The sequence below is a fragment of the Belonocnema kinseyi genome, chromosome 8 (assembly GCF_010883055.1).
Source record: "Belonocnema kinseyi isolate 2016_QV_RU_SX_M_011 chromosome 8, B_treatae_v1, whole genome shotgun sequence".
NCBI classification, from domain to species: Eukaryota; Metazoa; Arthropoda; class Insecta; order Hymenoptera; family Cynipidae; genus Belonocnema; species Belonocnema kinseyi.
In genome coordinates this window covers 134,400,018-134,420,473 of record NC_046664.1, presented here as the reverse complement: position 1 = coordinate 134,420,473, position 20,456 = coordinate 134,400,018, and the positions used below count along the sequence as shown (strand labels likewise).

General features: G+C 30.9%; 1 protein-coding gene across 1 annotated transcript in view; it reads right to left on the bottom strand.

Annotated features, from left to right (window-relative positions):
• Positions 1 to 20,456, bottom strand: part of LOC117178714 (inactive dipeptidyl peptidase 10) — a 1,065,008-nt gene that overhangs the window by 463,352 nt on the left and 581,200 nt on the right. Inside the window, exon 5 of the mRNA XM_033370143.1 lies at positions 20,146 to 20,357. Within this exon, the coding sequence (XP_033226034.1) occupies positions 20,146 to 20,357 (212 nt within the window). The remainder of the gene's footprint in view (positions 1 to 20,145; positions 20,358 to 20,456) is intronic.

The window sequence follows — 20,456 nt, the reverse complement described above, 5'->3', positions numbered from 1 at the left end:
TTAGTAGAATTAATTTACTTAGCAGTTTCAAATCCATCAAATAATTTTTGAATTGGGGTCACTATAGGTTTAATTGCATGACTTGAAGTGAAACATGAAAAGGCCATTATAAATCTTGACGATAAGGATGGAAAGGTTCACACTGGGTTGCATATAAAAAATCCGGTGATGAAGTTATTTTTTAAAATAATTTCGCCAACCTAAGGCCTCCTTCGGATCTCATTCAGTATCTCGGTGTTGGTAGTATAAATTATAATCATGAACTGCATCAGGTTTACAATACATATGTTTGTGCGCATTCATATCTCAAATTTTTATGTGGCCAATTGGAAATTCTAAGTATATTTAATCTATATAAACGTGTATAATAATAATTTAAACTCAGTAAAATTTCCACCATCATCATGGACGATTCATATACTGTGACGTTGTCTGGGAAGTCACCGATTCTTGAAAGTCAATATTTTCCACCTACTGAACATTCACCCCAAAAAAATTATACTCCGGGTCTTGTAGAATTTTTAACCTTTAATGCAATTCCAAATGTAGACTTTGGACAAAATAAATTTTATTTTTGCAATGAAATAATTACAATTCCTACAGGTAGATATGAAATAGATGATGTAAATAAATATTTGCAACTAATTTTAGGAAAATTGGGGATTGAAATTTCCATTAATCCAAATAATAATACATTATACAATGAAATTAATTGTAATCGCGAGGTAAATTTTGAATATCCAGATTCAATTGCACGTTTGTTGGGATTTACACTTAGAATATTGGAACCTAGTAAACTTCATGTGTCAGATTTACCAGTTTCGATAACTAAGATAAATTGTCTAAGCATTGAATGTAATATAACGACAGGAGCTTATATAAATGGTGCCTCTAGGATATAAGATCGTTGAAGTTTCTTTACAGGCCATTTACCTGCCAGTCGCCATCAGGACAATAGATCATATACAGCTGCGAATAGTTGATCAAGAAGGGCATTTAGTGAATTTTCGAGGTGAAGTCATAACGATTCAATTGCATATAAAGTGCTCGAGGTAATGGGAATTATTTTCAATAATAGAAAAGTTAATTACAGCTATAAAAGTGGGGTGAAATGCCACATAAAATTTAGTCACACACCTATCGTCAGGAAGTTAGCACCTAAGAACGTGAAGTTCTTAGCGAGTCAAGGTCTAAAAGTCACACCTCTCGCCAAAAGAAGAGAATTAGGAGATTAAAAATTTTCTGTACTTGCATCTGTATTTCTATATATCAACGTTGGATTGTTTGTCATGGAAGGGGAAAATTTAGATACTGAATCACCCATAATTTTTTATGAGTCTATTGCCCATTATGAAGTGCATGCACATCAGCCCTACGCCTCCTCAATCTTTAACAACAGTGATGAAATTTGAATTGCTGTGCAAAATCCACTTTACATTCAAGGAAGATTAACTAAAGCTAACGGAAATCCAGCTACTAAGACAGTTTTAGTTAATAGTGGAATATGTCATTTATTTGAAGAGGCAAGATACGAGCTCAATGCCATTGAGATTGATAAAAACAAAAATGTGGCCCTTACAAGTTCGATGAAAAACTATGTTTCCATGGATTCTAGCAGGAGCAGATTTTTTGAAAACGCCGGACGGCTTGATTTTACAAATGAACAAGCATTAACCAATGCAAATGTGTATTTTGATGTATCGATACCACTTAGTATGATATTTGGTTTTACTGAGGATTATCAAAAAACAATTGTTAATGCTAGGCATGAGCTCATATTGATTCGAACAAAATATGATACAAACGCTATTATACAAACAGCAGCAGGGGACGCAGTTAAAATTACAATTATTAAGGTAGAGTGGTTATTGTTATATGTAAGATTTTCGGATCAGTGGAAACTCAAGTAGCTGAAATATATTGAAAAAGATCCATCACTTCAAATAAGTTTTCGTTCCTGGCAATTATATGAATATCTAGTTCTGCCGACTACATCTAAACATATCTGGACCGTAAAAACTTCTACTCAGTTGGAAAAACCTAGATTTGTTATATTAAAATTTCAAACAAATAAGAAAAATGTTGGTGCTGAAAATTCTAGATATTTCAATCATTGCAAACTATCTGATGTTAAATTATTTCTAAATTCTCAATGCTATCCATACGGCCATTTAAATTTAGATTTTGATAAAAATTAGTATGCTTTATTGTATGAAATGTTTGCAAATTTTGAATCAACATACTATGGTAAAGAGATTCAGACTTTAATATCAAAGAAAGATTTTGTGCAATATGCTCCATTGACGGTAATTGACTGATCGAAGCAAAACGAAGCATTAACATTTGGACCGGTAGATTTTCACTTGGAATTTGAAGCAAAAGAAAATGTCCCTGCGAGAACATCAGCATATTGTCTTATATTGCATGACCGTATTGTTGAGTATAAACCACTTAAGTGGTGTGGTGAAAAAATCAGTATAAAATTATTGTACCAAAATTGTTAAGCATTTAGTTATATAAAAACTGTGAAGGATCTTTCCTTTTAAATAAATGGAACAAAATAGATCATGAAAACTGTCCTTATTTCCTGTAACCCCATGTGTGTTATGTGAGTAGGTATAAGTAGTTCAAGGTTATGACTTTGTCAATGACCGACTAGAAAATTTGTCTCAGGTCAGGTCTAGCAACGAGTATCGTGCTTCAAGTGGTACTCATTAACAGATGTTTTGAATTTTGAAGAGATAAAGTCTTTTAAAAATTATCGTCTGAAGCCTTTAAGTTTATGTTCTTCAGACTTAATTCTTATTTCAAAAAATGTTCCAAATTATTTTTTATTTTTCAAATTGCCATGATTAACAAGAATTATAAGATTTTTAAAAAGCACTTACCATTTTTTTTAATTCGTCAAGTCTTCACCTAATTCTTAAAATCTTGAATATTTCAAAGCTAAAACTCCAGGGTTGTTAAATTCAGAATTTAGGCCTATACTTTCCAAATTTTAGTCTTTAATATAATCTAAAACCTAAAGTTCTTAAATTCTGAAGCCTTATTCTGAATGAAAAATTCTAGTCTTAATTAAATGTAACATTTTTACTTTAAATTTTAATAATATTAAAATAAAAAATAGGAAGAAAAATGAATGGCAATTATGGAATTTCTTTAAAAATATTTACAAGCCTGAAAAGTATAATAATAATTAAACTAACTGGAAGAATTAAAATTCAAAAGAATTACCTTGTGAATATATTTAAATTAAAATAATAAATAGAAATAAGACTTTGCTGTTTTTCTCATTTTCAACACTTAAAATGGAGTTATTTATATAGAATTTTTTTTTAATAATATTTTTCATTACACATTTTTGCATAAAGTCAATAGCACATCATGCAATACATTTTCCATAATCCACTGATCTGGAGCACAGGCGTCTTGTAAAAGAAAGGAATATGCATTGTTTTTAGGTAGGAGGCTTCTTATCGCGGTTAATATGTCATCGCTGGGAACAATATTGAGGTTTATCAAGCTAGTACCTCCACAAACGAAATTCCCAAATTTCTTTGCGTCAGAATTTTGGTCTTTTTTGGGCTGTATTGTCGATTTTTGGGCTCCGCTACTTTTTGTGAAAATTCAAATTTTGAGTGGAGGTGCTGACTTGAATCAAACTAGCACCTCTTCTATATAAAATTTAAAAGAAAATGAAACACATCAGAATTTTGGGCTTTTTCTGGGCTCTTAAATGCACCAACATCCGATTTAAAAAAAACCACCCCTACTAAAAATAAAACTGACCCTTATGTAACAACTCAAATTCGGGAAAAACAAAAAGCACCAGAATTTTGGGCTTATATTGAGCTCCCGAATGCACGAAAAAAATTTAAAAACTACACCCATTTTCAAAAAACCACCCCTATGTTCAAAAATACCAACCCAATAATAACAACTTAAACCTTGATGTTGACATTTTTGAACAGCCCAGTAGGTATTTTCAAGGATACCAAAAATCAGAGACTTTACTGACACTGGAAAATTCGAAAAAAAATTATTTTTTGACAAAGTAATATATAGAGGTGAAAAGCCGATGATTCCAGTCGTTAAGGGTTGCAGCTCAAAAATTAAAATAGGTATTTGCGAGGATTCCAAAAACCAAAGACTACATTGACACTAGAAAATACTAAAAATATTATTTTTTTGACAAAGTAATATATAGGAGGTTCAAAGGGGGTAATTTTATACGTTAAGGGTTTGTGCCGAAAAATTAAAATGGGTATTTGCGAGGATCCCAAAAATCAGAGACTACATTGACACTAGAAAATGCTCAAAAATATTATTTTTTGACAAAGTAAAATATACGAGGTGAAAAGGGGATGATTTTAGTCGTTAAGGGTTGGAGTCCAAGAATCCTCGTAGTTATTTTCAAGGAGCCCAAAAATCAGAGACTATATTGACACTAGAAAATTCTCAAAAACATTATTTTTTAGCACAGAGAAGGGTTGATTTTATATGATAAGGGTTGGAGCCCAAGAACTAAAATGGTTATTAGCGACGATCCCAAAAATCAGAGACTACATTGACAATGGAAATTACTAAAAATATTATTTTTTGACAAAGTCATATATAGGAGGTGCAAAGGGGATGATTTTATACGTTAAGGAATAAAGCCGAAAAATTAAAATGGGTACTTGCGAGGATCCCAAAAATAAGAGACTACATTGACACTAGAAAATACTCAAAAATATTATTTTTTGACAAATTAATATATACGAGGTGCAAAGGGGATGATTTTAGTCGTTAAAGGTTGGAGGCCAAAAATTGTAGTGAATTTTTGGGCTCCAAACCTTGACGGCTGAAATCAAAACTTCTCTACCACGTATACAGTAAGGGCGTTTACTATGTAGTCATAGGAAATATAATTATATAAAGTATAGCATACAATGCAACCCATTTTGCATTTGTGTGATGCAAAAAAGTACTATATAGGCGATTTCGGTTTCCAAATCTCCCGCGCTCGAGATCTTGCGCCGATTGGTCAAAGGCTTCGAGACTCAGAAGACGTGCGCAAAATATACGTATAACTAATTTCTGAAAAAGTTTATGTTCCCTAGGATTCACCGCGCATTTCAAATAAATAATTAGTTACGAATTAAAAACAATGTAACACAATATTAGAATGTCTTCACAAAAATTCTCTGGTCGTGGTTTCTTTGGGAAATTTTTCTTAAATCTTAGTTTGCAAAATCTTTTTTATACGTTGAAATCATTGAATTATTTTTAATCTATAATTAGAAAAAAATCTTCTAAAATGTTTTGAAACCTTCTCAAATCTTCCAAATGTTTTAAAATCTTTGAAAGCTGGTGAACTGTAACCTTTTCAAAATCTTTGAAACCCTTTACATATTTTAAAAGTTTAAAAATCTTTGTGAAATTGTTATGAAATAGTTAAAATCTGATAAACACGCCTTTGTAAAATGTTCAAATTCCTTTTAAATATTTTAAAATCTTTTAAACATTTTGAAATCTTTATTAATGTTTTGCAATATGGTGTAAACTCAAAAACCGAGTGGTGAAATTCTTTACAATTCCATTATATGGCCATGGCTCATTCTAATAGACCTTTTTATTCTAGACGTCAGCAGCGCGCACGTGCCGAAATTTTACGTCATTTTCGTATTTTTTAACAGTTTTGTGTCGAAACGTATGGAAAATATTGTTAATGAAAACAAAAACAAAAAATTAATTTGTAAAAAACAGAGATTTTTAAGGTAGAACATTTTTAAGTCTATTTAAAAAAAACGGTGAAAAACGTGCAAAGAGTGCAGCGACCAAGGCCATTATTTGCATCTGTTGGCACCTGTCATCTTCTAAAAAATGCTTAAAAATTCGGTTTTGTATGAAAGGTGTAAATACTTTCTTTTATACAAGATTTGCAGTTCAGAACTTTATTTGAGTAAATATTTAGTATTCATACAAATATAAAATAACACAATATTATATTTTCTACTTCTCTTTTTCAAGTTTAGACAGTAAAAAGCCATTTGTTAGTGATTTCCTGGTATAAGAAATGTACTAACGAACTCTCCTTCTTTCATATAAACTGGTTTTAAATACATAAATATAATAGTTTTGCGTTCTCAAGTGAAAGTATTAAATAGATTTTATTTTTATCAAAAAATTTAGGATGTTCGAAACCTCGATAACACTGCTTCATTTAACATTTAAGCAAATGTTACCAAAGAAAAAAATTATATTAATACCTGCCAAACACAACCTCAACTAACCTTTCTACTAAATCACTTTTTTTCCTTTTAAAGATCGTTTCACACTTTTCACACTGTTTTCGCATTTTTTTCTGTATGTACTTAAAAATTTGTTGTCTTTAATCTCTGATTTATTTACACATTTTTTTCGTTGTTATTTTTATTTACAATATTTTCCATGCATCGCGACACAAAACTTTTCAAAAAATACGTAAAATCCTGGCACGTGCGCACTGTCGACGTCTAGAATAAAACGGTCTATTCTGAAGCTGAGTTAATATTGAAGATTTCATCTAATAATTTTTATAATTTCTAAGTCAAATATTACAAAAGAAGTATACTTTAACATTCTATAGTAGCGGAGACGAAATTTTAAAGATCGCTAAACACCCAGCTTATAAGAATAATTCGCCACTTCTATTTTCTCAATTTCTGTTGCAGTTAGTCAAAAGCGTTTGATTCCTATATTGTATTCAATAAGTAAAACAACAGATTTTATCACCAATTAATTATGTACAACCTGCAGATATTCACTTTATTTTATTAATTAAGATCGAAGTACAAAGCGATTTTGACACTTGTCAAACGTCAAACATCACTCACGTACCGTTGCATTAGTGAAAACCAACTCTAATTTTTAAGAAAGTACTTGAGGTTACTTGATGCACGTCCCGAATGTATTTATGAAAAATTTCAATGTTGTGTTACATTTTTTTTAATTCCCATCTAATTATTTATTTGAAATTCTTGGTGAATCCTCCTGAACATAACCCTTTTTTAGAATTTGTTATAAGTATATTTTGCACACGTCTTCTGAGTCTCGTAGCCTTTGGCCAATCGGCGCAAGATCTAGAGCGCGGGAGATTTGGAAACCGAATTAAAATCGCTTATCTAGTACTTTTTTGCATTACCCACTCCAATCTTTAGGCTCCTATCCTTGACGGCTGAAATCAACCCTTCTCTACCACGTATATATGACTGTGTAAAGAAATCAGATTTTTGATAATTTTCAGGTGTAATCGGAGGGTCTGATTTTTGGGTTCCTTAAAAATACCTACTCCGGCTATTGGGTCCAAACCTTAACGACTAAAATCATCACTTTTGCGCCTCGTATATATGAATTTGTCAAAAAATAATATTTTTGAGTATTTTCTAATGTCAATGTGAACTCTGACTTTTGGGCTTCTTGAAAATACTCACTTCGATTTTTGACTACAACCATTAGCGACTTAAATCAACCCTTCCCTACCACGCATGTATAACTTTGTAAAGAAATAATATTTTTCAGAATTTTCTAGTGTGAATGTAGTCTCTGATTTTTGGGCTCCTCGAAAATACCTACTCCGATTTTTGATCTCCAAGCCCTAACAACTGAAAACATCCCATTTGCACTTCTTATATATGACTTTGTCAAAAAATAATATCTTTGAGTGTTTTCTAATGTCACCGTAGTCCCTGATTTATGGGCTCCTCGAAAATACCCACTCTAATCTTTGGGATCCTATCCTTGACGGCTGAAATCAGCCCTTCTCTACCACGTATTTACGACTTTGTACAAAAATGATATTTTTGAGAATTTTCTAATGTCAAAGTAGTCTCTGATTTTAGGCCTCCTCGAAAATACCTACTTCGATTTTCGGGCTACAAACCTCAACGACTAATGTCAACCCTTCTGTAGCGCATATATATGACTTTGTAAAGAAATAATATTTTTGAGAATTTTTTAGTATAATTGGAGTCTCTGATTTTTAGGCTCCTCGAAAATACTCCCTACGATTTTTGGGCTCCAACCCTTAACAAATAAAATAATACTCCTTGCACCTCGTTCATATTACTTTGTCAAAAAATAATATTTTTGAGAATTTTCCAGTATCAATGTAGTCTCTGCTTTTTGGTCTCCTCTGAAGTAACCACTCCGATTTTTGGGCTACAACCTTTAACGAGTAAAATCAACACTTCTCTACCTCGGAACTTTGTAAAGAAATAATATTTTTGAGTATTCGCAAGTGTCCATGTATTCTCTGAGTTTTAGGCTAACCGAAAGTACCCACTACGATTTTTGGAGTACAACCCTTAGCGACTAAAATCATCGCCGTTGCACCTCGTATATATTACTTTGTCAAAAAATAATGTCTTTGAGAACTTTCTAGTGTCAATGTAGTCTCTGATTTATGGTCTCCTCGAAAATACCCACTGCGATTTTTGGGCTAAACCCTTAATTAATAAAATCAACCCTTCTCTACCACGTATATATGACTTTGTAAAGAGATCATATTTTTGAGAATTTTCTAGTGTAATTGGAGTCTCTGACCTTTGGGCTCCTTGAAAATACTCACTTCGATTTTTGGGCTCCAAGCCCAAACGAGTAAAATCATCCCCTTTGCACCTCGTATATATTACTTTGTCAAAAAATATTTTTGAGAATCTCCTAGTGTCAATGTAGTCTCTGATTTATGGGCTCCTCGAAAATACCCACTACGATTTTCGGGCTACAACAGTTAACGACTAAAATCAACCCTTCTCTACCGCGTATATATGACTTCGTAAAGCAATAATATTTTTGAGTATTTCCTAGTGTCAATGAATTCACTGAGTGTTAGGCTCCTCAAAAATACCCACTTTGATTTTTAGGCACCAACCCTTAGCGACTAAAATCATCCCCTTTGCACCTCGTACATATAAATTTGTGAAAAAATAAAATTTTTGAGTATTCCTTGTGTCAATATACTCTGATTTTTGGGTTGCTCGAAAATACCTACTTCGATTTTTGGGTTCCAAGCCTTAACGACTAAAATCATCCCTTCTCTACCACGTATGTATGACTTTGTAAAAAATAATATTTTTGAGAATTTGTAAGTGTCAATGCATTTATGATTTTTGGGCTCCTCGAAAATAGCCACTACGATTTTTGGACTCCACCCTCAACGAGTAAAATCATCCCCTTTGCAACTCGTGTATATTACTTTGTCAAAACATAATATTTTTGAGAATTTTCTAGAGTAATTGGCGTCTCTGATTTTTGGGTTCCTGGAAAATACCCGCTCCGATTTTTGGCTACAACCATTAAAAACTAAAATCAACCCTTCTCTACCGCATATATATGACTTTGTAAAAAAGTAATATTTCTGAGAATTTTCGAGTGTAATTGGAGTCTCTGATTTTTGGGCTCCTCGAAAATACCTACTCCGTTTTTTGGGCTCCAACCCTTAATGGCTGAAATCAACCCTTCTCTACCACAAATATATGACTTTGTAAAAAAATATTTTTTGAGAATTTTCTTGTGTCACTGTGTTCTGTGATTTTTAGGTTCGTAATACGTTCGTAAATACGTACTGGGATGTTCAAAAATGCCAAATTCAAGGTTTTAGTTTTTATTATTGGGTTGGTGTTTTTGTGTATATGGGTCGTTTTTCTTAATTTTTGTTTTGTGCATTCGAGTCTCTGAAATATGCCCAAAATCTCGTGCATTTTGTGGTTTGCAACTTTTATGTTTCGCAAGGGGTTGGTTTTTCGAAAATAGGGGTAGTTTTTATATTTTTTTCGTACATTCGGTAGCCCAAAATAAGTCCAAAGTTCTGGTGTTCTTTGTTTTTCCCGAATTTCAGTTGTTGCATAGGGGTTCGTTTTATTTTTAGTAGGTGCGGTTTTTGAAAATCGCTTGTTGGTACGTTTAAGAACCCAAAAAAGCCAAAAGTTCTGACGTGTTTGATTTTTTTTCTTTCAAGTTTTATATGGTGGAGGTGCTGGCTTGATTCAAGTACGATATTGGGGACTCTAAACCAATATTGGCCACCATCCGTGATTAATTCAGTCGAAATTCCCGCAAATCTCACAAGCACTTCATCATTGGGTTCGAGCTCCCCAGACCTTAATTTCTCCTGCTTCATTGCAATAGAGGTAAATAGTAGGGCCATTGTCACATCGATTCCTGCTAGGTACAACCAATCGGTTGAAAATTTGATGTCCGTCAAAATAGTCGTGTAGTCAGTCATGTTTCTGAATCATATAGAAAAAATGTCTTATTAGTTATTTTAAACAAGAATCAATTTTTTTTAATTCGAACAATTTCAACATTTTCGAATTGGAAAAAATTAAATTAATTTCAAATAAATTTCTTAATTCGAAATTAATTTTTCCAGTTTCCTTGAAATGTGCACATATACTTACATTATTTTCAAAGTCTTCAATGAAAAATGTTAGTCTATTGATAGTGAATTCTTTTTCTCGCTTGAGAGTAAACATCTTTTTAAAACTTCTTAAACTATTAATTGATTTCCCTGGTCAAAAAAACCTACATCAATAATAAAATATGAATTTTACGTTTAGAAAGAAAAATCTTATAAGTATAAGGAATGAAGTTGACATTCTGCTTTTAAGGAGATTGTGAGGAAAGTGTTCTCGTCTCTCCGTAGCTCAGTTGGTAGAGTATCAGTCCGGCAATCTGAAGGACCTGGGCTCATATCCTAGCGGAGCTAGAGAGCGTTTTTTTCACAACCTTAAAAATTAATCAATATTTTAATAATATTGATTATGACCAAGTAGACAAACAAAATCAACATCTTAAACTATTAATTAATTTCCCTGGTCAAAAAAACCTGCATCAATAATAAAATATGAATTTCATGTTTAAAAAGAAAAATCTTACAAGTATAAGGAATGACGTTGACATTCTGCTTGTAAGGAGATTTTGAGGAAAGTGTTGTATTCTTTTAACAATTAATCAATATTTTAATAATATTTATTATGACCAAGCAGACAAACAAAATCAACATCTTAAACTATTAACGTTTTTCAATGTTCTTGGGCTCATTGTGAAGCTTTGTTTTCAGCGTATCACTACAGCTTACGAGTATGAATCGTAAAAATTTCTTTTCGAATTGCAATAACTTGAATTTGTAACAAAAAAGGTGGAAAAATTGAAATATTCTTTTTAGTAACAAAAATATTTTTGTAAAATATATGAAACATATAATCATGAATTTTGTATGTAATTTCTCCAAAATATGTATTTATTTAACTTTTATTCTGATTTGCCTACAGATATAATGTTTTCAAATTCATCCAAATTTTTTATCACAACTTCAAGTTCTTGCAATTTGAAAAGAAATTTTTACGCTTAATACTCGTAAGCTGTTGTGATACGGTGAAAAAAGCTTCAAAATGAGCCCAAGAACATGGAAAAATGTATAATTAAAGCGATAAATACAAAAAAACAACGATTTTTATAAGTGAGTCCAAACTTTTGCAGGGCAGTGTACTTATAGAAATTGTTTACTGTCTAATGGTAAATTAAATTATCTGTATCAGTGTATAGGAGTTTAGCTTGTTCATTAAAATTTTTTGTTACATAACCATAATGAAAATTGTAAATGTATAATTTTGGAAATATCTAGAATGGTAAACCCTACATAAATAGGTTTGCTAAAATTAACTTGAAGTCGATAAAGTTCTACTGTAACTAAATTTTCACTAAAAATGTTACAACTATGAAAATGTGGTTTTGCAATTAGAGCTTTAGCTCCATATCTGCCTCCCCATTTCGTTAAAATTTGGACGTATTTATGATTTCTAATATTCTCCATGGTTTTAAAAAAACCGCATTGTTCATCAATTTATCAAATTTTTTTCAAAGTCATTAACCGATTTTGTTCTATACTCCGTCTTTCAATCAATATATTTCTTCAACCATGGTTCTTGATTGAATCATAATAATCTGTAAATTTTAATTAATTTTATTCCTAATTTTAAGTAATCTTTCAAATTTTTATAATGGATGACGTCATTTCTTCTAGGCAGTGAATAAGTTAATAACTTTGGTATTTTACAATCTGAAAGGGGAGGGGGTATTAAGTGCTCAGGGCATAAGGGAGCGTCCTTATGGAGATCATGGAGTTCTATTGGGTAATCTAAGTCGACCTCAAGTATACAATCTTTGGGTGAATTAGCAGATATTTCAAATATGTCAAATCCTTCAACATCAGTTTACAATTTAAAATGAGAACATGGTAAAAATTCCCTCATTGCAGAACCAAATAAATTATTAAGATCAAAATACATTAAATATGATTTTTCAATTTTTTCATCAAAATCCGCCCCCATAAATCTATTATTTGCTTTCGCATATCTATTAGAGCATTGTGATACATCACGTCGAATACCTTTTGAAATAAATAGTGTCATCTCCATATCAGTTAATAACTCAAGTTTAACATCTGTTAATTTTAACGATGCATCGAAGGCTAGACCTGGTGCGGTAAAATAATGTAAAGGATCCAAATTATACGTTGCAAAACAAGTATTCCTAAAATTCTCGAAAACATCGGATAAAAGTAAAACATCCGTTTTCAAATATAAATCTGAATATTCACCTAAAGTTGAATGTTTCCCAAACTGTACATGCATGCATGTAGTCTTCAATTGAAATCTTTTTATCATTTAGTGTTAAATAAAAATAATTTTTTGCGGGTAATTGACATTCTTCTAATTTATCAAAGTTATCAATATAATTATAGGGAAATACTCCTTATCTAATTAAAAGTTTGAATTAATCATCAGTTTCGCAATTTTGTCTCGAGATTGTTTTCTTTTCATTTTCTAAATAAGATGCTACTTTATCTAGGCTACTCGGAATAAATCTAAAAGAATAAAAAAATCCAAGACAAACATTTGTTCCATCTACAAAATTCGTAAAAGATATATATTTTTCTTTGTTTATTGGTAAGTTTAATTGCACCATTAAAAGTAGTGGCTAAATCTTTAATAAAAAAATGTGCGTCATTTTCTGATAAATTGTGAAACACTACTGGTACTACGTGCGTAATCTGATAATTTAAATTGCACCCTTGATGGGCTGCACCCCTAAAAACCCCTGAAATGTGATTTTGAGCGCGATGTTTTATACCATCCTCGTTGTAAGGTTTTTCGCAAATATGACATATTTTGGCTATTATGAATTCTAGTTCTTGCTCTAATGTTAGAGGTTTCATAGGTACAATATTTTTTATAACGGACTTTATTAAATTATATATTGCATGCAATTTTTCATGAACCATGCAATACAGTCTTTTCCTCTGTAACTTTCAAATGTAGAAAGAGACTTATCATAATCACATTTTAAATAGAACGCAACACTGTGGTAAGTATGTTTTAAATAGGCTTGAGTATTAGAATTTGAATTATCATCGAATGGCTCTAATAAACTTTCAGTATCAGCAAAACTTACGGAAGGAGCTTTATCTTTAAATCGAAAAATTTAAAATTTCAAAAAGTTTTCATTTTTTGTGGGTAAAATCACTCTGCATTTATTTAAATTCATACAGTCAATTTTATGCTTTTCGAATAAGTTTTTATACCTGAAACAATACTATTTCTTGCTTATTTTTGTTTTCATCTTCTTCTATGCCATAAATATGTATCCTTAATCCGTTCATTGTTTCAAATTTGGGGACCTATTAATATTTATAAGCAAGATTATAATTTCCTTCAATCTCCAGTTTGATTTTTGTTGTTGAAATTCCTCAACTTTTACTAAGAGCTGAGCCGTCACTTTATCCTTAAACCATCCTTTAAGATATTTTGAAGGTAAAATAATTGCATTTTTGGCATTGAAAAATTATATTTCCTCAATTATACCCCCGTTTCCTAAGGCGGTAAATTTAGCAGCAAGAACGAGATTCACTTTTAAATTACCAGCCTTTTTTAAACTATTTTTAACTCTATGAATAACTAATGACTTTGCATCTTCAAAAAAACCATTTAAATCTTTGTGCATTAAATTTACAACTAAACCCGTTCTTATCTATTTTCGAAAGCTGATTCCAAATCTTCCCTTTCTATCAATTTTTCTTTTTTATATGAATTTCCTTTGCCTTTCTTTTGAGGTCGCTTCAGTTTCAAATTCATACTTTTTAAAATACTCACAGTTGATATTATTTTATTCTTTTCACCCACTGATATTGTATCCTTCTTTATTTTTAAATTTTCATTCAGAAGGCGTATATTCGATAACCCCAATTTAGACCACTTTTAAATGTTGATATTTATTTCAATTTTCAAATTACCTTTTGCTATTTCTTCATATGATTTCTCCATAATGCGAATGAGTTTTCTGCAATCCACTCAATTAATTTTGTCCAGTAACCTCACTCACACCGAAAGTTTTGATAAAATTTAAATTTCTAGAAAAATTAGGTTCACGGAAAAAAGTCGGGTCTGTTTAAACAAAATTATAATTTCAACGACAAAAATCCCGAGAAGTTGTAAATAACCACGATATGTTTCAAAAAATAACTATAATATGTGAATATTTTCCACCTCGATTACTCGTTTGTGAATGAACTACATAGCAATTAGCTGTGCCTTTTATAGCTAATGCTAACGCATATTAATGGTTTAAACATTTATGCATGGCATATAGTTCACACACTTTTTTCCCATAGAACCTTACCGGTGAACTTATTTTTTATCTTGGAATTAATATTGAATTTGATTATAAATTATCAAACTTGTTGATAATATCAAAGACTATTTGGCGTGTGTCTTACGTTACGCTGACAACTTGTTTAGAAAAAATATGATATCAGGTTCCTGTCGGTAAAAGTCAAAGGGATGAATTCCAATAAATTTGTTATCACCAAATATCAATGTGCTGATTGCAAAGGAGTGACATATAGTTGTGCAAGGTCTAAACAATCTAGTTGTTTGTAAATTAAAAACCATCTAAATGTACATCTCACGTTCCCCAGAAAAAAATTCTTTAGAAAAAAATATGATATAAGCTTCCTGTCGGTAAAAATCCAATGGATAAATTCCAATGAATTTGTTATTACAAACTTTCACAGAGGTGCGATTCACAGAGGAGTGACACATATTTATGGAATGTCTAAACAATCCATTAGTTTTTATAAAAAACAAAGTCTGCCAATCCTATGTCTGACGTTCTCTTTATTACTAGCAGCATAAAGATTTAATTTTTATGCGGTCGGTAATGTCGATAAGGGAATCTATTAGCCAGACCAAGCTTAGTCTATCTACTTGAAGTTGTTAACAATGACATGAATATTGAAACTTTAGAGACTTCAAAAAATAAAAGTTTAACTATTCTTAAAGTCGATGCGGATTCAACTCAAGAACCGGCGCATCAAAATTCAGAGCTCATTCCTGATTTGGATGTCAAGCTGAAGACAATTAAAAATGGATGAAGAGAAGCTGCAACTGGGGAAAAAGCTACATAAGCCTGCTAGAAGAAACTAAAAATGTCGATATTTTGATATTTATAGCACCGATGGCACTTGGCAAGCGGATTTTGTTAAAATTCTACCTTATAAAAAAGGAAACTAAGGCTACCCGAATCGAAATATAGCCCCTACTTTGAGGCTCTTCACGCTAATATTTGTAGGGGCTAAGGTTGTAAAGTAGAGGATATTTCCATACGATTTTTGCCCCTACTTTAGCGCTCTTATGGGCACAAATTTCCAAATCTTCCTTTTGGCGCGTCAAAATAGAGGCTTAGTTTTTGTTTCTAATTTATCGCTCCAGACTCTACCTTCCTGTACAGAATGAAATTATTTGACGAAAAATTAACAAAATGGAGCAAGAAGAAGACATAGTGACATTTGCGTAATGTCTCAACTTATTTTGCACAGGGAAAAAAATATCCATTAAATACTATTTATAATCGCACGCTATGAACGTTTTTATTATTCACCGCGGGGGTTCGAACCCTATAAGTTTCGCATATCTAACGCCTATAGTCTCTCGGCTAGCATAGCTTGAAATATGCAAACGAAAATCTGGAATATAACCTAGAGCTGTGCAAGGCCAAGTTGTGCAAATTTTTGTGACCCATTCTGTAAAAAATATTGCTACGCTTACAATAATATATGTACTAAGATTTTAGATTTTAGAAATATCACAAATTATTATTGTATATTTTATGTGCTTGAACAAGATTTAAACTAAATCTAAAAATATTTCAAGATATTTTTAAGGATCTAAAAAAATTCTATATTTACTTTCAGAAATTTAATAGATTTTAAAGGATTTCCACAAATTTCCGAAGATTTCAAAAGATTTAACAGACTTTAAAGAATTCAAGAACATTATTCATATTTTAGATTTACCTTCAAATCTTAAAACTTATTTAAATTTTACCGAAATTCCTTAAAAAGTCTTAAAAATTACTTAAAATCCCTTAAATTCATTAAAACTATCTTGAACTCTTTTAAATAATTTGAAAACTTTGAAATTCGATTATAAACTTTAAAAATTTTTTGATCAAATAACTCCCGCTAAATCCTTCGAAACTCCTGAAAATCTCTTTAAATACATAAAAATGTTTTTAAACTACATAAATATCCCTAAACTCTTTTAACTTTTTGAAAAATTATTAATAATTTGAAACTATATTAAATCGATTGAAATGCCAGAAAATCCCTCAAAATGACTAATAATCTCTTGAACTCATAAAACTAATTTTAAAGTCCTCAAAATCTCTTAAAAATTCTTGTAATTTTTGGAATTCTTCTTAAATCTTTTAAAATTACTTTAAACCTTTTGAAATTCATTTATAAACTTTAATCTTTTTTAATTCAAAAGGATTGTTAAATCCCGTTAGATTATTTTGAAATTCATTAAAATCCTTTGGAGCACTTGAAAATATTTTATAATTACAGAATAATACATAAACTTTTTTGGAATTTGTTGACGTTTTTTAGAATCGTTTTCAATAATGTAGAATCTTTAAAAACGTGTAGAGCGCAAAAGGAAATTCAGGAATATGTCAGAATATTTGTGAATATTTCGGGATATTTCGGAATATTTTGAAATATAAAAAATATCTGAGATTAGAAAGAATATCCAGAATACCAAGAATATTGAAAGAATACGTGTATGGCAATATTTAGTGAACGTATCAGGAATATTGGAGTGATCGAACCCTCGGCATATAGAAATAAATTGGTTTAAAAATTTGACATTTTGAAGAAAAAATTTATTATTTTAAGTAAATAGTACATAAAAATCTTTGGAATATATTTATAACCATCGGTGATCTTATTCAGAGTGGTTACAAGTCAATTGTAATCAACGTCGGTTTTTCAAAGAATAACGTACAAAAAACCATCATCGCTGACCGAATCCATTAGAAATCAGCAGGGACCCTCACTTGAAATCGCAGAATTTCTCGAGAGGGAAATATGTTGTTTTCGAAAGGAAATTATAGTTTTGTTCATGTTTTTAAAATTTGAAGAAAATTGGTTGAATTTGGGAAAATTTAATTAGCAATTTAAAAATAATTACTTTTCATGTGATTTGAATTAAACACAAATAATTTAATTTTTTAAGGCTTTGGTTTAAAAAAAGTTTTAATATCACAATTTTTGGTGAATATATATTTTGTCAGTTTAAAATAAAGTTCGAATTCTTTAAGTTTCAAGGTTCTGGAGCGGATTTTTTTTCAATTTTAATATTTCCCATTTATAATTATTATTTAGTTTGAAAGTTTATTTAGTATAATTAAATAAATGCTTTGATTTTATAATAATTCGCCTAATTAGCTTGAAGGTCAAATTATAATATTGTTCTGTAATAAAAATGGTAAATTCTAGAATTTCAGAAGCTTCAACTTTGAATGATTCAATTTAGTTTTCAATATGTAATTGTCAAATCTTGATCACTTTGAATTTCTAATTATTCAAATTCAAAAGTTTGCAATTTTTGATTATTTCATTTTGAACGCTTTTAAGTCTAAATAATTTCCAATTATGTAATCTTAAAATATTCAAATTTTAAGGTTTTGGCATTGCCCTATTTTCTAAATTTGTTAACTGAAATCATTCAATTTCGTGATTTTTCAATTCAAAAGAAAATTGCATAAAAGTAAAGTCTATTTTTTCAGAATCTGTGGTAACTAATTTGGAGTTATTTTTTGTGGTACAGAAAAAACTCAATACAAAATATTTGTATCTTTCTTACCTTTTTCTTTTGACGCTCCTTCTAGTGTGTTTAATACCATTTTTGTGGTGGGGGGGGGGGGGTTGGACCTGGGTTCTTTATAACTATCTTTAAAATCTTAGCGCTGCTTTGCATTTTTCCTTTTGCTTCCAGCCACCAGATTAGGGAAAACTTCTTTCCTCTTGAACCAACTTCGATGTTATCACTTTAATATTTATTATTTAAAACCAATTTAACTGTTGCTTTCACGAACTGTGACGATGGAATTTTAGAGAAAACAACAAAGTATCTGTCACGAAGGCGCAAGCGTCGAGGCAACGGTGTCACATATTTTGTGCGTTAAAATTTAAGAGCGTTAAGAGAAAATTAAAAAATTCTACTGATAATATGGAACTTTAAAGGAGACTTAAGTAAAACTCAAGAATATAGAGGCAAGACCTTCAATGTAGGGGCTGAATCTTATACAGAAGCAAAATAAAATGAAAATATCTTTAGGAGTGGCTACGTAGGAGCTAGTAGAATAAACCGCCGCAAAGTAGGGACAATACTTCCACTTGAAGCGCCAAAGTAGGTCTATATTTCGACTCGGGTACGAATACATCTTAACTATAGTTGATATATTTTTTTAAATTTGCATGGAATTTTTCTGTAGAAACCAAGAAGGGTAAAGATGTAATTGTAGCAGTGGAAACTGTACTAAAAAACGGACCTCTAACCTTGCAATTCTTTGAAGTAGAAAACGGAAAATTTGTTTTCTTTGATTACGAGGGTTCGCATTCAATATTTTGTTTTATCTTCCTTAGTATCTATTATTTCGTATCCTGTGTTAACTTCTAGGTCTGTCCACTTATTTGTTGGAAGAAAGAATTCACTGAGAGCAGTTTTGTTTAATTAAGAGACATCCATATTTTTATCACTGCTTGTTATCTACAAGATTCACACTTTTTAGTTTTGTTGTAATCCCTAGAATATCTGAATGTGAATCAGTTCTTTGAGTGCTTGAATATTTTTCAGAAATGTATTTGTACGAATTTTCAGATCATGCGGCCGTTCCAGACTTCTTGATATCTAATTACGGACTGGTAAAAGAAAATAATATTTTCCCCTTTCCACTTACTTCAAAAAACGGAAATTATTGTATGGAAATGTTTTAGAACGCAATTTAATGAGTTATTAAAGTGCAATTTAAAATAAAGTAGCAATTTAATGAGTTATTAAAGTGTTTAAAGAAACTGAGATTGGAATTTGAAGAAAGGTTTATGCCATAATCGTTATTAAAAAAGTCAAAAGACAGTCTCCCATACTTATGTTGTAGTTATAAAATGTTAAATCCATTCGTTTGTCAGCACAATTAAAGGCAATACCGCTAAGGGTTCAATTCTATGAAAAAAATATATAACTTTAAAAATCCGTTGGTCGGCAAATACCAAAGGGCAAGCCGTTAAGGAATGTGTTATTGAAAAATCAAAATCGCTTCTTAGAAAAATGATTATTAAATTTGAAAAACAACATTCCTTTACAATTATTACATGCTCGTAAGTGTTAAAGTAGATATTGCATCATCATTATCTTATTAATTTAAATACCATTCACATCGATCCCGAACATTCTATACTGGGGCACGGATATAAATCATATTTTTAGTATGCAATAGAATTATGTCGTTAATTAGGAATCTTGCATTCGAATGAATGAAATTTTGTCGCCTGGAACAAAACTATTTCGGTAAAATCTCGGTTACAGGTATCTGTATTAAGAATTCTCCCGAGCAATCTATTCTGTATGATTTATTTTATTTTTTTAGAGCTCTTTAAATACTGTCACACTGTCTCAGGCAATTTTTCAAACATTGTACCCTCCGTCGAAGAGTGCCCGACTGAGTTTTATACTTTTAATAGGATACGTTTTTTCTATGCGTTAAAATTAATTAAAAAAGTACCTTCATAAATCCAATCAGGTAATCCATTTGATAAAATACCAGGAATTGCAGTGTCGGTCACTCGATACGCCGTATTACTTAAAGGACCAGTTTTGTAGTAAATATCATAATCTTGGATTATTATGATACCATGACCACGAGGAGTCCATTTTACCATCATTAGGTACGGATGAGGATCTTTTTCAGGATATGTGGTCAATGGTATTGTTTCACTGCAAGAATACTCATTATTACATACTTTTCACGTATAGAGTTGAACAAGAAAACCTATGAATAATTTATTTATGGTCTAAATATAGGATAAGTAATCA